The 23570-nt window shown below is 36.3% G+C and overlaps 1 protein-coding gene across 1 annotated transcript in view; it reads right to left on the reverse strand.

Annotated features, from left to right (window-relative positions):
* Nucleotides 1–23570, reverse strand: part of LOC113232031 — a 215945-nt gene that overhangs the window by 151486 nt on the left and 40889 nt on the right. The window contains exons 2-6 of the mRNA XM_026466655.1: nt 23238–23522; nt 22041–22073; nt 11210–11361; nt 4430–4485; nt 2660–3802 (exon numbers count right to left, since the gene is read on the reverse strand). Coding sequence (XP_026322440.1) covers nt 2660–3802; nt 4430–4485; nt 11210–11361; nt 22041–22073; nt 23238–23333 — 1480 coding nt within the window. The 5' untranslated portion in view covers nt 23334–23522. The remainder of the gene's footprint in view (nt 1–2659; nt 3803–4429; nt 4486–11209; nt 11362–22040; nt 22074–23237; nt 23523–23570) is intronic.

Consider the following 23570-nt stretch of genomic DNA (forward strand, 5'->3'; position numbering starts at 1 on the left):
GCTGGGATTCTACCTCTATGTTGTGGATATTCCCAGGGTTCGCACGAAGCGTTTCGCTTCCACATTTATCTGGCGAGCGGCTAGAGAGTGGAATTCCCTACAGACTTGTTCCCCGAACGCGATAATTTGGACCTTTTCAAGGTGAGAGTGAATAGGCATAACACATAACATAACCCCGCCATGTCATCGCCCGCGGCGGGGTATACGTAACGCATTTTCGTGTATACACAATTTTTTTATGCAAAAAAAATCTCCATAGGCATTTTTTTTAAATTTAAAAATTGAAGCAAACTTCTTATGTTAGTTTGTCATAGAAATAAAGTCGCTAAAGTCTTTGAAAATCCTTATGTTGATTTGGGAAGACATGAGATGACAAGCGTACCTACCTACTCGTAATTCTGCCTCTCACGGAATGATTACATGCGCTAAAATGAAAGAGTAACTTTCAACTCAAAACTTAACAACCTTAACGTATATCCCATTTTGCCAGTTTAAAATTTTACGGTAGATATATGACAGACACACTTTCTGTGGAGAGCTTGAGGCGTTAGGGATTATTACAACGAAAAAACAATCCTTTTGATACCACTATGTATATTTTGATGCTAAAACCACACGTTACGCTAGTCGTACCAGAAGATAATATTGCCATGATATAAAATTACTTATTTTAATGTTGCTGCTGCCAACACCCTACGTGTAACACTAACGAATACTTTAATTTTGATTTCAAACGCTTATCTATTTCTAAAAAACAACAAACAAGAATTTATTACAGTAATTACTATCCTTCATTAAGTAATTAAAACATGGAATTAGTACAGATCGATAGTAAAACACTGTCGCTTTATTCGCCGTTACCTAATTAACTTAGTGGTTACTTAAGTAATAGTACAGTCAAGAGCACATCAATTGAACCATTCTTATCGTAAGCGGCATGGAGTTACTTGGATTTAAGTCCTAGGTGTCAAACTTGATGTGCTCTTGACCGTATCTAAGTAAGTCGCTTTATCTTTTTAGGTACCTACTAACATTATACCTATCTTTTAAACGTATGGGAAGACAATTCAAGAAGCCAAGAGTTCATTTAGTGGGCGTTATTACATTTGCCAATAAATGCTTGAGATCTCAAACGCCTTTATTTTCAACATACCTAATATTCTGTTCCGCGTATAGAAAAGTGACCCAAATTGCACCTTATACGTTACGTCGAGATGAGCAATTTTCCAGTTTTCGTACAGTACACGTGGATTTTCCTCGTCAAACTTTCAAATGAAACGGAGCGGTGGCGCCAAACGTTAAAAGACCGTCGAGTATTTCAACCTGGGGAGTTGCTAAGAGACGCCTAGTAAAGTTAAACAGCAAACCCGTTATTTGCACTGCTCCAATTTATGTTGCTCATATTAACATTTCAGACGCTTTTATTTTTTGTTAGCTCTTACTTGCACTTGTGCGCTATTATATACGAATATATCGTCTGTTTAAAGGTAAAACCACATAAGTGACATTTTTCACAAAGTCTTTAATTTGTATAGCTATGGTAATGGTATTTCTGCACGTGAAACTCAATAACAACCAAGCTATAAACATAATAAGAGTTTTATCTGCAGAAAGATGGCGAATTTCTTACAACTGGTACATAATTTGTAGATTTGTATGGAAAATGTCACTTATGTGGTTCTGCCTTTAAGAAGACGATATGAGTTATCAATATTGAAGTAAAAGATGCCATTTCCATTAAAAGAACCCATAACAAGTTTTATGACTAAATAGGGACATTAATGGAATAATCGAAAACCTCTGTGAGATGTTCTATTAAAGTCATATGTCAATGCATCTCGCTAGTTTTGCTTTTATGTTCATCCTATAAAGCACTTGCACATACAGCTATTGAGCTGTATATATAACGTGTAATAAAGTTTCAACTGAAATTTATCAGTGTAAGCGATGTAAGAAAATGCACTCTATGAACTCATTTACATTGTCTCACTGATGAATTCTGCAGAATATATGGGAAATCGAAATGAAATTCAGCATGTGTAATGGTAAAAAGTGTTGATATATGAGATTTCACCCTGCATAGATTCAAGACCAGATGGGGTTGAATATACAATCATTGGCATAAATCCTTGTCGCAACGCAAGCTCCCCGATGACTACGCTTGAAACATGTACAACAACTTATTTAGCTGAATAAGTCTACCTATAGGAGAATAAATTGTATACATTGTTTATGACTGCTTTTTGTATAATTGTATAAACCTAGATGGTTTCAAAACGTTGTCTTTGTTAGGGTAGAAATGACATATAGTTCAAATAGAAGGATCGAACTAATTATCGCCGGGAATCATAGAGGATTTAATGTTACTAACCTAAAAGTAGGAACGTAACGGAAAGTTATAGTTATAAATACCACCACCGCTTGTAGAAAACTGAAAAATGATGATTTCTGGAAAGATACTGCAATTCTGTCATAGATTCTACTACGATGTTAACCCCGCTTGCCAAACGTAGCTAATAACATCTTTAATATTTTACGAAGGACTAAAGAGGACTTTGTCTTAGTGTCTGTAGTGGAAAATATTAATGTGGTAGTGTTCTAATACCACACATACGTCCCATATAAGTTTCAATAGTTTATTCAGAAGCTAAGAACTTACCTGCAGGAGAATTGCCGAATTCCCTCGGTCGATATGGCTTGTATTGTTGATATATCGAAGTATCGCAGTTTTTATAACATTCTTCTTTTCTATCTAATGTTAAATTGAAGTTATTATTGTTTTGTTGCGTTGGCGATGGTGCTACAAGTTCTTTATTAGAAGTGGATTGATAATCTTTAAACTCATTGTAACGACTGTCATCGGGTTTGTAACTAAGGTCAGTATTTTTCTGTGAACTAACGTTGATAGTTTTTTGATAATCAGTTGGCGTTATCCGCTCTCTATGGGAGCTAGAATGGTAGTTTTTAAACTCTTCATGACGAGTTTCCTGAGGCGTGTAATTAAAATCCTTCTTTTTCGGTGAAATATTAATATGTTCTTGATAATCAGTCGTATCATCTGAACCGTTAAGTATTATTTTCTTTATCGTTTTTATTTCTTCAACTTCGCTGATCTTATGCTCCATTACTGAATGTTTAGTAATCTCTTCGCGTCTATGAAAATTATGATCGCTCTGTGACACAGGCAAAGACGTTTCGTTGTCATGTTTCCCATTCAGAGTTTCCTGTCCAAGAATTTTCTCAAAAGGATCATTGTTCCTTTTCGTTTCAAACGGGTTTTTACTATTTACTTTGTTTGGAATACTTTGATTATCTCTTTGACCATACTGATCGTTACTAAATGGATCTGTAGTGTTAGTGGCAGTAGATTTTTCCGATTCATACCCATTAATGTTTTCACTGTTTTGATAGTATTGCAAGCTGTTTTGACCTTCGTTAGTTTTAGTGAAATATGATGGTGATTTTAGATCTGTAGTGATGTCATTAAAAGGCGACTCTTTTTTGTTTCTATCTAAGGTGGATGCAGATTTACCGCTTGGTATGGGTAATTTGGAAGCACTTGAATAGTTCGAAGGAAGAATTGTATAAAAAGGGTTGGTTGGATGAAATCTAGGTGTTTCTTCCGTAAACGCAACAGATTTGACAAGTGGCGTTGAGTTAAGAGCTGAAGGTAGGGAGTTCAGCGAGGATCTCATGCTTGAAGATAAGGGTCGACTTTGAGGTGAATGTGAAGGTCGTATGGTTGCGTATACTGGAGCCTGAGGTGTAGCTTTTTGCACTTCGGCTACTAGTTGAGAAGGCCCTGCAATAAATGGAACAATATTATCACATAGAAGCAAACTAAAATACAAATAAATCGTTATTATTTTCTGTGAATGTGTGAATAGGAAAACATCTGCGAGTCAAGAGCCCATCAATAAGTATATGTATAAATCATTGCAGTCTGAACTCTAAGGCGATAAGCTTACAGACAAGTTTAAAACTTGCAGTCTAGGCGGCTTTTAACAATTCCAACGAGCAGGCAAGAGCGATAAAGTCATCCTCGCCGCATATGCAGACGTGCGATAAAGCGATGCACGTCGGAACTACACAAGGAAATATTCCAGACACTATATTCTGTTTTCCTAGATTTACAAGGAAGAAATATTTTGTTTTCCCGGAATATCGCTAGGCTACTTGCTGAGTCACGAGTAGTGTCTTTGCCTTCTTAAACAGAACAGCTGTTCCTTTTTTATTGTCTGTGTTTTAAAAAAGGTACGCTATCAAAAATACAGACTCAAAAATGCTTAAAAAAGCTCGCGAGCAACTCTTCCTCCTTGTTACGACATAATCAAAATCAAGCACGTGATACGTTAAAAAGATATCAATTATAAGTTTAAGAAAATGTGTCAAAGTTGTGGAGCATACGTGTAAGAAAATAAAAACTTACTTTTCAACTCGGAGCCTTTGCCAATGGATCTTCTTCGCGGTGACATCTCCCTGTCCCTGGCGAGAAAACTTAGATTAAGACATGGAAATAAAGCACCCACTCTTTGAAATCGATTAGAAAGTATTTTTATAGAGCATGAAAAGTACTATGCATATACAACAGAATAACTGTACCTGTGTAAGACTGGATAGGTTATCTAGCCTTATATTTTGTTATTTCAAAAACTTAGAGCGTAATTGATACAGAGTATTAAGCTCATTAAATCACAATAAACTGTAGTAAAACGGAGAAAAAAATTGTCGATATATCGCGCATAGCTTTCGAATAAAAATAAATTAAATGTCAATACTTCATCATTATCTTAAGCTGCATTTAATCAAAATTTATGCAAGGATTTCATATAATGGACAAAACGTAATGTAGTCGGTTTTCTAAACTACCACTAATAGATTGAATAGTCAGATTTAACATCGTCATCAAAAATTTGTCTATGATTTATTTGTATTTCATTATTTTTTGCTTAGATTATAATAATCTACATTTAACCAAATTTTATAAAGAAATAAATTTTCATAATGAAATAAAAGAACAATTTAATTCTGTTCACAAAACTTAATGTAATGTAGGGTAAGGTTACGTTAAAGGTATTTATTACTATTACATTATTTTTCATTGCTTACACATATTACTATTTAATCATTGGTACTTACTTGCTTTTCATTAGTAAGTTTACATTAAAGTTTTATATTTTTCATTATGTCTATAAATAAAATCATTTGCTTACAATAAACTCAAAATTTACCATCTGTTAACGGTATCTAGAACTTCTATAAAGCAATATGAAGTAGAATCTGGATTCCTATACAACAGATTTAATATTTTACTGCTGCAATTACAGTAAATTTCTTACAAGAAGATCCAAAATTAGCCTTATTTTCGTAATTTAACGTGGGAAAGAACCAGCAGGTATGTGGTACTGTAAGTAAAAACCTCGCATGGCTAGGTCTATGTGTAATTTGTCATTTTCACCTGCGTGCATGTCGCCGAATGATCAATGTTAACGGATACAATGATGTATCTAGCTGGAACTACGGGGCTAGGGAAATAAAAGACTTAGAGTTATTTCTCTCTACAAGTCTGAAGTGTACAATAATTTGGTTCAAAGTGTAATTCCCCTCGTGTCCTTGACTGTACAAATATTAATAAAAATGGAAGTTTATTAATTTGTTATAACTATTAATACAACAAATTATCGAATCACAAACACATAACAATCGAACACAATCGGCACAGTTTGCTAGAAGACCTCTGTTGGAATCCGGCCGGATCAAAGGAGTTTTTTCTGAGCATTCGATCTTTGTATTAATTACAACAAACTAGTGGAGTGTATTCACAGAAAAACAAATGAATATCATGGTGGTGAAACAGCCTGGCAGTCAATAAAACACTTTAGTAAATTGATTTGCTACTCCGCGAACCCAACGAAGGTTGAATAGCAGAAATGAAGGCATTCGCACGAAGCATTTCGCTTCCACAGTCATTTAAATGGCGAACGGCTATGGAGAGAATTCCCTACATACAGACTTTGTTCCTCGACTTGTATGACTTACGCATTTCAAGGCGAGAATGAATAGGCATTATTTAGGTGTGCATACTCCATCGTCGCTTTCTATCCGGTGAGATGGAGGACAAATATTTCTCCCGGCCCAGGAATCGACCCGGGACCTCTGCGTGGCAGTCCAGCATGATAACCGTTCGGCTACAGAGGCAGTAATTTTTTTAATAAAAAAAAGCGAATCAACAACTCCTGCCCAAAACATTGTTGGTGGTGATGTTTGCGACTGTAGTTGAGCGTGTGTTACTTATTAAATTAATTTTATGCGAAGGAAGGACGGGAAAATTAACTGAATGAAAAACCATTCAACAGAAGAGCAATTATTTTGCACGATTTACCCTCCATTGGGTTCACGAAGTAGCAAATTAATTTGCTTCCATTTTTATTAACATTGACTTACGCAAAGTGACGCCTGTGTCTACTAGTTATTTAGGTAGGTACTCAATTATAGAGTCCGAAAAACAATTTTATCTGTTCACAATCTTGTAATGTTTTAATGAGACACACAACTCACAACCTACAAGACTTTGAAATACATAGTGAAACTCCCAAAAACAAATGAAGAAGAATTGCGTTCAGATGTAGGATATATCCGCAAAGTGCGGTGATTACGTTAGATAATTCCGAATTTAATTCGGAGACGACTGTGTGCCTCCGCACGCAAACCATTTTGTAAATGTGTTTGAGTGTCGCGATGTCATTCGGAAGACAAAATACTTAATATATAATAGTATAGTAACCTTGTCAGACGCCGCAGTTTTATACCTATGCTTATATAAAATTTTGGAAATTTACTTGTTTTTGCCGCAGTAATTATAAATTTACAAGAATAGATTTGTATTGTAGTATCATAAATATATAAAAAATAAAATTGTGCTCATCATTCGAAGTTACACGTATACCTATTGCAGAACTAGTTGCGTGGTATGACTTTTGATTTTGTCGAGACTTTAATTATTGCATGTCGTATTTTTTTCTTTTTTTGTTTTTGTACCAGACAATCACACCAATTACCTGGTCTCAAACGAGGGAATTACTAAAGGGAGGGAATTATTAAAGCAACGGAATTCATTCTGGGCTACCCAGAACACCACGTTGTTATTAGTTTTATATATCCATAAATATATAATGTACTAACTTATAATAATAATAATATGTTTAAAGTTTTCTAATTATTTTAAATCCATTCTGTTCTATTAAGATTCTATGTAAATCGGATGTCAGGGACCCCACGATACAGGCTTGCCTAGTATGGGGGACCGTGCTAATCGTAAAATTGTTGCTATAAATCTGTCCTATAAATTTTAATTATTTAAATTTATTCATTTATCTGATAGTACTTTTTACACACATGATAAGTAGTTTCCAATAGCAGTAGAGTTCTTTGTGAAAAAGATCGTCTGGGGAAGTACTGCCACCTTACCTATTTCTGCCGCCAAGCGCTCATGTGAATATTACTGCGTTCCGGTTTTGAAGGGTTTTGCTGGTGAAATTACAGGCACATGAGACTTGTTAACTGGTGTCTGAAGGTGATGGGCGCAAGGGTATTATCCTTCAGATCTTTGCGATTTAAAGCTCTGAGTGACATTGCAACTGCTATGGACAGGCGTGTCGCTTACCACACTATATTCACAAAAAAGCACTTTTGTGAATTCCAATATACGTCACAAACTATAGATCTATCTATTTTGAGATGGGACCTATTAATATTCTAGGTTCTGGACGAAATGCAATTTAGATCCTGATACTGTCTCGGGAGACGTTAGATTGATCGAGAACACAAGCATGAGTCCAATAATACAAACATTGCGTATTCTATTATTTTTTGAAGCTACGTTACTCATACTAGATGTGGACAAATGGGAATTATCGCTTCGTATTTTTCTAATTTATCTTCGATCGTAATTATGAAATTAACAACTCTTTAATAAGTACAGTCGATGCCCTAAGATACCAAATCCCCTAACCGACTATTTGGTTCTGAGTGGATTAGTGTGAAGGAAGTCTTAAACAAACCTAATATTTAACCTGTGAGCCGTAAAATTCATTTTGGTACGACTTCCTTATTCTGCCGTCAAATAACTAAAACGCGGTTACAGATGGTCAAATATCCGTTTTAAATATAAAAAGATAGAGCACAAAATTCTCTTTTAAAAACAATTAAAATTACTTCACGTGTTAGATTTATCGGAATTTACCCTAAGGGCGCGTTCCCACTACGTCGTCACGTTTTATTATCGTTGGGCGACTATCGTGTCTAGCCTGTTCCCACATCACGACTATCTGTCGTGGACGATTTTTTATCGTTGAACGACTATCGTGACTAGCTGTTTCCACTAGATCGTGACGACAATTTATAACGATAGCCTCCTTGCCCATCTCTGGCTACGACCCGACGCTACTGCACAGCGAGCATAGGGCGCGGGGTACGAAAGGGGAGGGCAGGGAGCAGAATACGTGCTGAAAGTGATAAATAAAACGTGACGACAATAGGAGCTGCGACAATCTGTGTCGTCACGTTTTTATCGTGACGTTTTTTTATCGTCCGACGACTGTCGTTCTAGCTGTTCCCACTGTGACGACAGTTTGTCGTTGTAACGATAAAAAAAATCGTGTACGACAGTTAATCGTGTCGTGCTATATGTGAACAACTTCATTTAAATATAGAAGCCACGACACTGTAAACTGCACGACAATCTGTCGTCACGACATAGTGGGAACGCGCCCTAACGATGCATAGCTGAAGCATCATTAAACAACCAATATTCCAGAACCGGGTTATGGTTTTTATATCTTAAAAAAACATTTTGTAACTTAGCCGCGTTTTAGTTAGCGGATTGCTTCATTGGTGAATGACATTTTAACAAACTTTTATATTAAACTTGATCTTCAATTACATTAGATATATACAAACCTCAAACAAAAAGCTGGAATTCCTGTACACCTTTCTGTTGAACGCGTAAGAAAGCTCTCAGAATTAAAAGGTCGGGTAGCGTGTCGGGTATCTAAGAGCAGCGAATGTACATATAACTTAAATATCTTACAATAAACAGGGAGAGCACGTCTAGTTTGACACATAAAATACAAATTCGACTTTATGCCACTTACGATAAGAAGAAGAAGAAGTCAAATTTCATGTGGTTTTAATTGTAACTTGCGTAATTTTGTAACCTGCGAAAGTGATTTCTGCCTAACGACAACATCAGTTTTAGCGACTCGTTATGTAAAATTCAAGTATTTGAATGGATGAATGAATATTTCAAAGCATAGCAGACGAGGAACTCAACAATGTGTGTTGGCATGAGTATCAAATCATTCCTTCGAGTCCATGTGGAAAAGCAGTTAATCTTAATGATCATCGATCTTCGGCAATATTTATGCCCCAAGTAGAAGAAGAAAAATTCCGAGAACGAATTTGCTTTAATTATGATTAAAACAAGATACCTCAATTCAAGATATCTTGAACTAAAAAAACCTGCTGTAGCCTATTAAGAGAATAGATTTAAAAACGCACTCCGTATTTACTAAGTTTGATCCTATTATGAATAATAACGAACCAAACTGAAAGGCGTTTAGTAAACACAATTTAGAAACGAATATCGAACTAATTCAAACTACTTATGATATTGGTTCGGTAGTTACCAGTTAAAACCAAGTTTCATAATTACATCAGCTCAAGAACTCTTTAATTTCGAGCAAAAGGGCCCAACTTTATATTAAAGTAATACAACAATTGCCATGCCATTATGTAAATGAAGTAATAAATACCTGTCGTTTTAAAAGAGCTAACGCGTAAAAAAATTCGTTGGATACAGATGTGATTTTACCAAGTTCACATAATTACTTACATTTCACTCAATTCATATTTGTACAGATTTTTTCAATAGGATTTGAGGATTTAACATAAAGTACTTATAGTTATAGGCGAGATAGAAGTACAGCAATACCATTTGCATCAAACGACTAATCTGAGAGCGGACCAGTGTTTAATCCGAATGCTGAAGATTGATAGGCTTTCCCCCACGGATTTCATGTTGCCCCGCCGTACATTGAAACAACTGATTCACGTGGTCCATGTAATAAAGACTTCGAGTACAAGCTTTGTATTGGCTTGAGGTACCTATTATTGGTCGACGTTGGTCAATAAAAGGCGATTTAGATGAGGTATTGTAAGCTTACAGATACTAATTTCAATGTTGGGCTGTAAGAAAAAGGTCCGACCATATTTTACAACTGGTGAGTATATTAAAGATAACAACCAAATTTAAAAAAAATCCCAATAAACTGTTACTGTTGAGTCCACCGAAGAAAAAACAATGGAAGTGCCTTACGCCTCGATTATTATCAGAACCGCTGCCGCTGTGCCACCAAAACTCACACATTTATAATTGAATATACGAAATATGAAATCTTGTTAATGATTGGTCGTAGTTTCTAATTCATAAAGATGTAAAAAATTCTAATTTAAACATTACTTTGTCGACATATCGTAGAAAGTTCAATACTTAATATTGCAAGTTGCGACGTTTTTATTTTATATATACAAAATTGAAATTTCAGTCAATGTGCTGCTATCTAACGGTTAATAGCTGAACAATGACGAATTAAAGATGTTTATTTAGTTCTTTAAAAAAAGAAGCGACCATATTGCAGCGGTACATGATTAACTTTCGTTCATTGTAACAAAAAAATTTAAATTAAAATTATTGCGATAAACAGAAAATTTAAAATTTATTAAAATTAAATAAAATATAAAACGATAATATGAAATACCACCACGGATAATACTACAAGTGCGACTATCATATTTCCACTATAAAGTATCAAAATAGCGCAATTTTTCTACGATTTTCGAGGTTTTGCGCGAGATAATTGACACGATCATAACGTATAAAGCGAAAATGGCGGACTGGGTTCAAGTATGTGGAACTTCACGTACTGTTGGCACACGTACCACGCTAACTGCACTTCTACTGTATTTATTGTTCTGTGGTTCAGCCACAACACAAAAATCGATATGCACGTTTGTAAGAGGAAGAGTTTTTATTGACGATGTTGAAATAGACTATGCAAAATGCGCGTTCTTCTTATTAGCACCGTCGATAGCCGCCATTGATTATTTGTACCACCTATCACCTTAATTTAAGATTAGGTAACAAACTTACTCATTAAGCCCCAGCTTTAACACTGGTCCGGCGGAGCGCAGCATCGCGTGAGCATCTGAATTGGTCATGCCCTTCGTGGGCTGTCCGTTAATCGAAGAGATCACATCGCCCTCCCGGATGCCGCTCAGTGACGCCTTCCGACCGGGATTCACCTGGAACGACCATTGGTAATATTTAATCATGTTCGTTTATCTCCCAAGATAGGGTGCACAAAGGAGCTTCCCATTCCTTTCCTGTACGTATAGCGCACCGTACATGAGCAACAACCGGCAAGTATCTTAAGCCGATTTGTAAATCCTTTTACCACGATAGCGATCATTATAGTGTATACCATCGACACCATAAGAAGAGGATCTTCCAAGAATACATAGCGCTATAGTTTTGACCCATTGGTCAGAAAAATGGTAGAATATTCAAATTTCAGGGTAGACAAAGTCATCCAAGAAAATAGGTTTTACTGTTGACATTAAAGTTCGCTCTAGTAAACACAGAGGTCTGAATTCTGCATTATATTTTACTAGCTTTTTGGCTACTTCGGTCACGAGTCAAGTGTTTATGGTACAAAAAATTTGATTACTGTTCTAGATCAAACAGTAGATAATATATACGTTTTTATAATAATAATTACAGACACAATTCTATTTGACAGTCATAAATTTCCTTAAGCTTTACCAATCAACTGACGTTGGCCACGAGGGCCATAATTTTTAAATTATTTTTGTAAAACTGACAACGACGCTAGCCTAAAGCTTAGTAGCCGCCATTAAGGAAAAATAATAATCTACGGAATTATTGTACAAAAACTGTAGAACGACGAGAACGTTTTTAAAATTAATATCGAGGCTACTCGTCCGACGACGTATTTACTTTCGCATCTCAACGGACATGTATGAACTTTAGATTACAAACCGCATTCGGCTCGCGCCGCCTCGCCGCCGGTGAGCAGAACTTCAACATGTTTCCTTCCGGCGCTCGGCCACCCTCGCCTGTCCAACCCACACCCAACTCACACACGATCACATATATGTCACTTCACACGTACTAATAAACGTACCCTGTTGGGAAAGGTCACTGCCATCCAAAATGTACGATATATCACTATTCCCAATATAATCCCAATGCTTACCCTATAAACATCGGATCGCCGAAAGGTTTATTAAACGTAATTTGTAACTTAACGGCAAATTGCAAAACCCGTTAGCTGTACATTGAAAAAGACACCAGTCATTTCGTGGACATTATCTCTAAAATACTAACAACACAAACATTTGGGACACAAAAACAGGTTATTATGGGATTAGTGTAGTAGTAATTGCACAAAAACTTAATAACATAACAAGCTGTACAGAAATGATTGTTTAGAATTATATAATTGAGGTTAACTGCAGCATTGTAATGACAAGAGGGTGGAGCACTAATTTCACAGAGAGAGAGAGTGAACGTCCGCCGGAGTCAAGAAAGTCGGGTGCGATACTAAAGCTCAGAACGTTGAACACGCGAGGGTATAAGCGTCGTTATAATAGCATTATATGGGCATTATTCAAAAATGCATGCGCCATAGGACATGACACGCCTATTGTTATGTGGGCCCATCATTCGCGAGGAATATTAATCTTGTTGACGGGAGCGAGGAATCGTTCGCCCGCCGTCGCGCCATCGGCTCGCCGTCGTGCGGTCGTGCTTGTAGCCTACGTGTCAAGACCATCGATGTCTTCTTTGAGTGCGATGACCTTTAATATCACGAAGATATAAATCGGCAATGCCAAAATAACCACGTTTTCATAAGCAAATTTGCAAATTTTTAAAACTATTGCACCATTATAATTAAAATTTGTGACATACTACAACGACTACTTACACGACAAGAAACGTCGATGTATGTAGAGAAGCAAAGGGCTTTGTACAGAAAATTCAAATTGCGCAATCCATTGTTCCAAGTCCGTGTAAAGCTGGGAGTAAAGAGCTTAAACGTGTACGAAACGATCGGACTTGGTGAACTATTAATGGCAGTTCTGCCCGTGGAACGGGAAAAAATATTATACCCGTTATTCAAGTGAATATTGATATTTAGAAGTTGAATAAAGCAAGATTTTCCCTAAAACTTTATGCAATGTTAACGAAACTATGATGATACCGATAACAACTTTTTTATAACAAAAAGAATTTTCAAAACCGGTCCACAAGAGAAATCGGAAAACGTACATACAGCCGAACGTACAACCTCCTCCTTTTTTTTGAAGTCGGAATAAACAGAAAATTAACCTCGGTATTTATGAATCCAAACTAATGTTATAAATGCGACAGTAACTCTGTCTGTTGCATTTTCTCGCCTAAACCGCTGAACCAATTTTGATGAAGTTTGATATAGAAATAGATAGGATCTGACAGTCTGGAATACTTTAGGGATATTTATGAATGTGAGGTTTAGTAATGAGATCGAATAAAACACGTACTTAGATAAAACTTTAAAAATTTCGCTAATACGGCTGTGTTTTACATTTGTTTCACATTAGCTTTCATATATTTTTGATTTGCGCAAATCCTTCAGGATTCGGGCCGTCACGCGTATCTTTAACTTGGTAGTAATACAGCGTCGTATATGTATACGCAATGGGATAGCAATGTTGCTATCCCATTTATGAACTAGGACAGTGACGACTGATTGTGAATTTAGCTACCAAGCCCATAGAAAAACAGTAAAATATGCTATAATAATCGTTAATAAATAAACCTGCTGGAGTAAGCACTATAGAGATTCTGGCTCTTATAAGGGTGCTTGCCGTACACACAAGGCCAATATTTAAATATTTCTTTCTGGAAGTCTCTTTGATCTACATTAAACCATTTTGGTAATGTAGCACTCTAGAGTCACACGGTGTTTTTAATGCGCAGATGTGTTTTTTGTCTACCATTTAAAAATAAACGACAAAAAAGTAAATTAAAAAAAACGTAGGTCTTCGCTATTGACAAACATAGGAAATGAAACTATTTCTCGGATCTAATTGAGTATATTTCTTTTTTATTTTCAAACAAACCAACATTTCGGGCCCTTTACAGGTTCCATGGTCATGGCTACTGACGGTTAGTTTGTGACAATCGCGAAAACCTAAAATTTTCATGGACAGACCGTCAACCGTGACCTGTAAAGGGTCCGAAATATTGGTTTGTTTGAAAAAACCAGAACAAATAGATATACGCGATTCAGAACCGAAATATTTAATTTCCTATAACATTTTTTTTCCAAATTCGTTAGAGATAATGACTGTGTTCTCTCGGCGTGACGGTTTAATGTAAAAGTTGTTTGGATTCTTTTCTTTCATTAAAATAGAGGAGACGCCATATTATTAACTACATCAAAAAACGAAAGACAGTTGTCGTGTACCGTTCTCGCAGAACACTACAATTAAATAACGCAAGTTGGGCGCTCCGTCTTGTTAGTGCAATTAAAACGACCCGCTTAAGGGTCGCGTCGACAGAGACAGTTCGTTTCAAACTTAACTTTTAAGTTGAAACCGACTCAAATGGCATCGCTATTGAGACGATTTGAGTACAGAACGAGAGGTATTTCTACCTAACCGTTGACTTGGACATGATTCGAATGGTTGGAATTTCGCAACACGAATTCATTTGTTCGTCAATAATTACGGCCTTCTCGGAAATTGATAACAAAAACACAAATCATGTATTCATCTATTTATAGATATACTTCTCGTACTCGTACATCTAATAGAATAAGCCCTGATTGACGCATCTACGCACAGTTGAACTGCTGAAACCAGAAATATGAAATTTTGACTTTAGGTTTATGACGTAAGCACCGAATAAGAAGAGATTTTTCCACATTCAACCCCTAAGGTGGTGATAAGACCTAAAATCTGTGGTACAAAAAATCCTAAACCACTAAAATAAGAAATGTGAAAAATGTACTTAGACTCACTATAGGAGATGTGTAGAGACCTTTTTGAAAATAGTAAATTCAACTTTAAGCTATTTGATGATATAATTATTTACTTGTTTAAACTTTTTTGTACAATACACAAAGTACTAATGGCGGACTTAATAACGTTGTTTTTTAAAACAATTAAATAATTGTGTTTTACTACTACGGCAAAAGGAATGACGTAGGAATGAAAGATTATATCATCAAGTTTTGTATCATATGACCTTTGATACAAAACTATGATATAAAACGTTTTCTTTACACATTCCCAAAATAGGTACATATTTTTTCATATTTTGTATTTTATCACACATTTACAAAAATGTGCATAAAGACCACTCCTTATTTTCAAATTACATAAGCATCATTCTTCAAAATCATTTGTCAAATCTGAATTGATACAGATTTGGCCAAATAGACGAATACGTATTTTTCTAACATTTCTTCAAGATAAAATAAACACTTACATCATAACAGTTAAATTTTATTCTCGACGTATCATCCTAAACAATAACCATGATTATTACAGTGAAATTAAACATTTACAGATTTTGAAAAATGAGTGAAAGACGGTTTGTTTTTCTCAAGGTGAAATCTTAAGAAAAATTCATTTCATTACGACTTCTGGGAAATAGAAGCGACCTTCAGACATCATCTGTTTTAAAAACACATGCAGAGCGTGGTATCGTGACCTTGATGGGCATTAATATTGTAGTTCAGCACCTGTGATGCACCTATGGTATTATTAAGAAATCTCAATCCGCCTAAGCTATACAACGACACCAGTCTGCGGCTTCAGTTTCTCCATAGAAACGTCATCGAAGCTGCAATGGTCACTGGCTTTGCAAAGGTGTATTATAAGGTAAAAAAAGGTTCTTTTCCTAAAAGTATTTTTGTTTATCCTAAAAGACAAGACGAACACATCGTGCGCCTGGTGGTAAGCGCGCGAGGTGGCAAACACGCCTGTCCACAACAGTTGCAGTGCCGCTCAAAACTTTAAACAAACAAACACAGTGCTTCCACACTGCGCTCACCATTCTGAGATATAAGTTGAAAAGATTAGAGTTAAATAGCAGTAGAGAAAGAGTTCGTCCGGGGTAGTGTGGCCACCTTACCTATTTCTGCCGCCAAGTAGTAATGTCTGCGTTACTGTGTTCCAGTTTTGAAGGGCAAGGGTACTGGTGAAATTATAGGCACATGGGACTTGTCGGCTTATCTCACCGTGACGGTCGCACTGGTAGTGCCCCTCAGATCTTTGCAGTTTAAAACTTTGAATGGCACTGTAACTATTATGGACAGGCGTATAGCTTACCATCACGCACACGACTTGTTCGTCCCGTCACTTGATGTTATAAAAAAAAGTCCCATGTGGCTGTAATTTCGCTAGCACCTGTACCCTTCAAAACCGAAACACAGTAATAATCACTGCTTAGCAGCAGAAATAGTATGTTTTGCGATGTTATCAAATCCCATCACTAAACGTTAAAACTAGAAGTTCGTTAGTTATTCATAAACATTTATTGCATAACTGTCATATTGAATGTCTAAAAACAAGCGCCGATGCAACGCTGTGCACATCTGTACTGGAACATGCATGCACAATTATTCATATTTTATCAATGTGTTATAATAGTATGAAACGTATGTAATAGTTTTGCCAGCAGTTCGTAGACAACACAAAGTTTTATGACGTTAAGATATTAACTTTCTTTTCCATCAGGCTCTTGTCAGTGTAGCCTCCTCACCAGTCATAACCAGGTCCTAGTGATCCTTTATAGCTTTTGCTAGCTCACTTTGACGTTCTTCTTTATTTCACTGAACTTATGCTGAACTTCATTCTTGGTCTTCCTCTCTTTTTGTCCTTCTATCTTCCCCTCAATAATAACTCCCAGATATTTGTCAATATATATCAGATGTCCAAACATTTTTCCCCTTATGTTCCTTATTGTCTTTAAAAAAATTTCTGTTCCCTAACGCTTTTTAAAACTTCGTTATTTGAATGAATGAATAAAATATTTTTTATTGCACATTAAAATTACAATGACAACACAGAACAGTAATGAAATTATCAAAGAGTAAGCTAATGTACAACAGGCGGCCTTATTGCTAAGGTGCAATTTCTTCCAGGCAACCTTCATTTGATACCTTCTCAAACAATTTTATTTTCTGTATTCTCCCCCAGCACTACATTTGAAAAGACTCCAATCTCTCCCTGTCTTTCTTTGTAATTGTCCATGTCTCGCATTCATACAGTGCGGTGTTCCAGGCATAGGTTTTGTTATTCCTTTAATACTTTGTTACTTTGAACTGTAGTGCGCCGGGCACCACGTGATGAAATACAATTTTTGATAAGTTTTGCCAAGCGTCATCGAAGGATCAGAGGAGCAATCAAGCTAGCAAGTTGTTTAAGCGAGTTTGCATAATATCTTCAAAAGGGTAAGTAGCATTCGTTTATCTAGTCGCTGTATAGAATGATAAATCAGACTGTACTTAAATTACACTCATATTTGGTAGTCAATGTCAAGCTATCCCGTTATCTGAGAACTACCAAAACATACCAAACATTATCTTCGCCGACTCACGGAAGAGGAAGAGTCAGGTATTATCGCGAGTTAAATCACGATTTAGTATTAGTTTGGTAACATTAGCATTACAAAACTTTGTCTTATGATGTCGAAAAGACAAAACTAGGTCAATATATCAGGCGTTAAAAATCTGAGACACATTTTGTGAGTTTACACAATATTTAGAATAGAATAGAAATCTTTTATTACTACGCCACAACAAAAATATACACAGTAATAAAATGAAGATTAAAAAAAAAATGAAGCTACATTAAAACAAAAAATTAAAATAAAAATAACTGGAAAAAAAGGAATAAAAATAAAATCATACACAACAACAAAGCAAACATGAAATATTTAACACAATTAGATTAAGTGTCATGTGCGCGGCTGTGGCGTATGTAACAGGATCCCACTCAGCTATTGTCACCACCGAGAAAAGGCTGTGACGCCGATTTTCAGTGGGCCCTAAAACCGAGTGAGTAGTGTTGATTTAGTGCTTACTTATATTCAGTACTTGGTTGTTACGACGCGACGGCCTCGAGAGTGTCATGAAACAGTAACTAGATTTTGTATAGAACATGCACAGAGGAAGGGATGTAGGGAGGCGTATAGGGACTCATCATAGGGATCAGAGGATCACATTACTTAAAGGAAGATCGACATGAGGTCGAGGGTCTATAGGCACAATGATAGTAAGTCCTAAGAAGTAATGTGTCCATTAAGAGGTTGTGACAAAAAGAAAAACAGTCGCTAACGATATTTAATTGCATTATGACAGAATCCTCGACGTGATGACAGATATTTTACGTTCTACTATTGAAGGTCTAAAGATATTGGACAGTTTATAACAAGAGATTTGTTGTTATGCGGAACACGTTGCTCGCCGTGACTCTAGCAACGCACGTGTGTGGGTTACGCTCGTGATCTCACACAGAGATGTAATTAGGTTGGTTGGGGTACGAGAGCTCGCGGTTGCCACGGGAGCAGATAATCTGCTTATGAGGCGTACCAATTTTAGTCACAATTCAATGTTACTCAAACTTTTCCTGTTACAACTTGTCACACACTGTCAGTGAACTCTGTTTGAGGTTGTTTTACTGAGAATTTCTATATATTGGCGTACTTGCTTTTAAATATGAGCAGTTTACTTCGAAATTTAAAATAGCTTATTTATTAATTTATTATACCTGTCGAGAGTAGAACTTTGACAGTAAATGAATATACCTTCGTATTCGTCGATGTTTTGTAGTAAGGGCGTAGACGACATTTCGTAGATTTTTCAGGGGAGCATGTTTTAGGTTTAAACGACTATTTTAAAATATTTACGTCCTGTTATAAAATTCAATTTTTAAACCTAAAATTTATTAAATCTTTCATTAAATGTCGCTTCCGCCCTTTCTACAAAACACCGACCAATTCAAATCAATTTTATGTAGGTATATTATAAGTTTCCGATACATGGTATTTTTTTAATTCTTGTTCATTATTAATGCATTTGAGGATTAACGTCGTTTATTCTACAATGAAACAAATGATCAAATATTTATACATACATAATCTCTATAATTACTTGCTTTTGGTTATGTTGTTCTTTGTTATAAGAAGAAAATTAAGTTGGAGTGCGACCCTGTCTTAAGCCTATATCCAAAGGAATCCCATACCCAATTTATCTTATTTATTTGGAGAAATTCAGTACTATCAACACAGCTACCGTATATACGGTGTCAAAGTGAACACAGAACGGAGTGCATGGTACTAATGGATTCGAGAAAAGATTAGTCACAGGGACTTAATTGACATTGTTAGAGGACGTAAGTTGTTCCCTGAACGCTATAACTTGGACCTTTTCAAGGCAAGAGTGAAAGGCAATATAAGGGCGTGCGTGCTCCATCGTCGACTTCAACGTCAAGGCAATCCAATGCGCTCTTTTTTTTTTATTACAAAAGCGTTATGCGTTATGCTCTCAGGCGAGGTTTAGGGCCATAGTCCGCACACGTTTCACACGTTTTCTGGTTTTTTTTTTCATAATACCAAGTGACAGGACGAACAAGTTGTGCGCCTGGTGGTAAGCGAATCGCAAAGATCGGAAGGACACTGCACTTGCGTCTGTCACCCTGCGACATAAGTTGAAAAGTCTCATATGTTTGTGAGTGTGTGCATTTGTAATTTCACCAGCACCCTTAACCTTCAAAACCGGAACACAGAAATGCTCACATTACTGCTTGGCGGCAGAAATAGGTAAAGCGGCAGTACTTCCCTGAAGCAGTAGAGCTCCTACTAGAAGTCTGTGAACCTTCGATGTGGAGGTTTCATCATGATGTTTTTCTTCACCGAAAATCTCGTGGTAAATTTCATAAATTACGCACATAAATTGGACGTAGTTAAACAAAATCCAATGCACTTGCACAATGTCACTTTCGAGATATGGCATTTGAAGTTTAAAAATGTTTCTCTCTTGTTTTATTTTCGAATCTTATAATGTCATGTAGCTCCAGAGATTATATAATAGCATATATGTTGGATTTTTTGCTGATCTAAGAGGTTAGACTTTAAGCACTGTTTGGTACATATAACTCATTTTTTGATAATTTTTTGGATTGGATCCCTTTTTCTTAACTGCGTCCAGTTTGAAAAACTCAGAAGTACGGCCTGGAATCGAACTCACGGCTTCTGCTCGAAAGGCGGTAGGTCAAATCATTGCATGCACACCTAAATATTCACCCTCGCCTTGTCTAGTCACTTAAAATAGATGTTGCAATCGTAGTCCTTGTGCATGAGTGCCTAACTACTGAACATGTTACAGGGTAATAAATTATATGGTCACCTTAAAGAACATCTTGTTTATTTCTATTTTTTTTTGTCGTTGCTATTCTACGACCATTAACTCCTCTGATAAAGGCCTACAGATTAAAGGGATTATTTTTTCACCTACCCATCTTTTTTGTTAGTGAGTAGATATTTAAGACATATTTCAAGAATTGTACTTTTTTTTTTTTTACTATCACACCTTTCGTTAATATAGGGAGCTCCCTGTACTATGAGCAACGGAATTACCTCTGGGGCACTACACGGAACACCCAAATCAGAATCAATGTAGACGAGTTCATTTCCCTAAATCAGTCTCATCGAGAATCGAACCCGGAATCTCCATCCTCTTCATCTCATCCAGCGTCAGAGAAGTGGAATCTTTTGATTGAAAGCTTTTACATGAATCTATAAATAATCCAAATACTTGTAATCTTAATTGTAGGCGTTAAAATGCAAAATTTAAGAAAAAAATCCTTAGCAGGCAAAAAGTTACAACCTTCTCATAAAAGGTGGTGTGGTAACGAGCACAATCGTGCAGTTTCATGACGATTTTCTAAACGAGCGAACGTAATTGTTGGCGTGGGGCATAATTTACGGCAATAGACGACAAAGCGGCGTCGGCATTCATGTAATGACGCCCTCTGACTCCCAGCAGTTGTGACCTAAAGGGCCTGTACATTAATTACATTTTTACCAAGCAGTTTAATGTTACAAGTGCTGCTACTTGATACGAAAACATTTCCTCGACAGTAAATTGTAAATTATGAAAATATGAACACCTAAACAAGCCTAAGAAAATATTATACCTAACAGTATTTAAAAAAGGAATCTTAAAAATGCCACAGAATTCCACAAAGCTGGTAGCTCTCCTCAATTTCAAATTGTGTTTATTGTTCCATTAAATTGTAATCCCTCATCTATTGAGCTCAGTGTCTTGTTACATTAAGGAGGATTTGTTGTGCTGTCATACGAGCCCTGATGACAAGGTTAAGAAACCTTGGAAATTACAGCTTACGAGACTTTCCTTCTCCGTGGAAGAATCGCATTGACAAACACGAAATGGGATAAAATATCCTTAGAATATTTTTCCATGTCGACTAAACTAAAGGGTAGCATAAAATATACGAAGAACGTTATGTGCGTAAGAATGGAATCACGGAAGCATGCTATCGAAGTAGAGAACATTTTCCTTGAAGGTTTATATTACTTTGCATCAGCAGATTGTTACTAACCGTGACTAAGTTGTGTTTTAGCGTAATGGATTAGCTCTGAAGTAAATGAAAATGTGTCAAGTGCAAAAAGGGTAAGATGCCAGTTTTAATATAAGTCTTCCAAGTACAGGTCTTATTAAATAAATAGTTATTTGATAAAGGGATCGCACATCAAGCGTGAAAAATATTATTAGCAAGTTAATTTATGAAACACGTTCTTTTGACGATGGTAGGTAAGTATAAGAGCAAGAAGATTGATTATTGTTTGCGAAGCAAACACAATTCGGCACACAATCTGTACTCACTTCGAGGGAGCGCTCGACTATGTCGCTGTATCGCTGAAAATGAAAACACATTCAACCTAAGAGAGTGTATGTCACTATTACAATACAGCGTAAAGGTAATTTTTCTAAATAAGATACAGTTGTTATTCGAAATAAATGCCAGTACATTTATGGCTACAGAAATAGTATTTTAGCTCTATTTTAAGTGACATGTACGATGTACAGCTTTACTCAAAAATAGGTAATTTGTGAAATTTATTAATTCAAATACACAGTTGAAAAACTGACATTTCGAGTAGCTTAACTTGTACGTACAAGTAAATGTAAAAAATAATACAGGCAAATGAAATATTTGCAGAGACCTTATTTTTTTATAATAATGAAGAGCTTTCGCCTCGATACAAACTTAAAACTGAACCAAGTTAGTACAGGAAAAACGCGCTCGATGTAACCCCTCCAAAACAAAGACCAAAACAAAATTTCTCAAAAGCGCAACGTCTTTGCTGCACTTAGAGATAGTTTAATTATGTCCATTTTTCTAAGCCGTTGGGGCGGGTGTAGCGTTGAGTGCAGCAGGCGACTGGAAAAGGAGCGCTATGACCAGTCCTGCAGAATCTAACTACGTTACACTACGACACAATTGTCTTGACAAATTGCAACGCTTTCCCGCAAAGTACTGTCAACAACAGAAACGTTTGAGGATATTACGAGAAACTTAATTACGTAGAATCTGATATTGTGCGGCTGAGTGCTCTTTAAACCGGCTACACGCGATAATAGAGATGCCGCAAACCTCACTAAGTGCGCCAACTGTACTTAAACTTTCAGTCTACCTTTTCAGTTCACTCAATGGCAACTTGTAATAGATGATCAAGCATAAACCCAGGTAAATTATACAAATCATGGAAACTGGAGCTCGACGGGTGATTGAGTTCGAGTTTCTATCTCAGTTCTATACTCAGAATTTTACACTGAAAAATATTGACTTTAACCAAGTTAAGCTTTTCAAAGTACCTGACTGATACAAACATAACACGATTTGTTACAATAATGATAAGCTTAGAACATGTTAACATAAAATAAATTATATCATCATCTGAAACAATATCTTGATTATTTCAAATACACTGTTTTCTGGTATCAATTCGAGAAGCTTAATTAGGTACCCTTGTAACATTGATTGCATTTGGTTATAGGATAAATTGTATAAGCACTTACCCTCGATATCCTGAGCGGCTGGTTTTGATCGGCGCCGCCGTGCATGCGGAAGCCCCATGGTGCCCCGCCGGCCAACTCCACCTCTCGCGCTGTCATCGCCTACACCTCACTTCATTGCTGTTCTCCGAAGTAACTTCAAAACCCGCTTCGACTGTTATTAGGCAATGTATTGCAATATTGGTACATAACGAAATGTTTATTAATCAAAGCATTGTATTCATTGTTATGTCACAATTTCATTACAATCAGTCGGGTTTCAGTGGGTGAGTGAGCGCTGTGTTATGTCTGAAACAAAGCGATAAAATTATTAATTAAAATCTTACCGAGATAGCT

Source organism: Hyposmocoma kahamanoa, unplaced genomic scaffold, assembly GCF_003589595.1.
Source record: "Hyposmocoma kahamanoa isolate Upper Pololo Valley unplaced genomic scaffold, ASM358959v1 66, whole genome shotgun sequence".
Lineage (NCBI taxonomy): Eukaryota > Metazoa > Arthropoda > Insecta > Lepidoptera > Cosmopterigidae > Hyposmocoma > Hyposmocoma kahamanoa.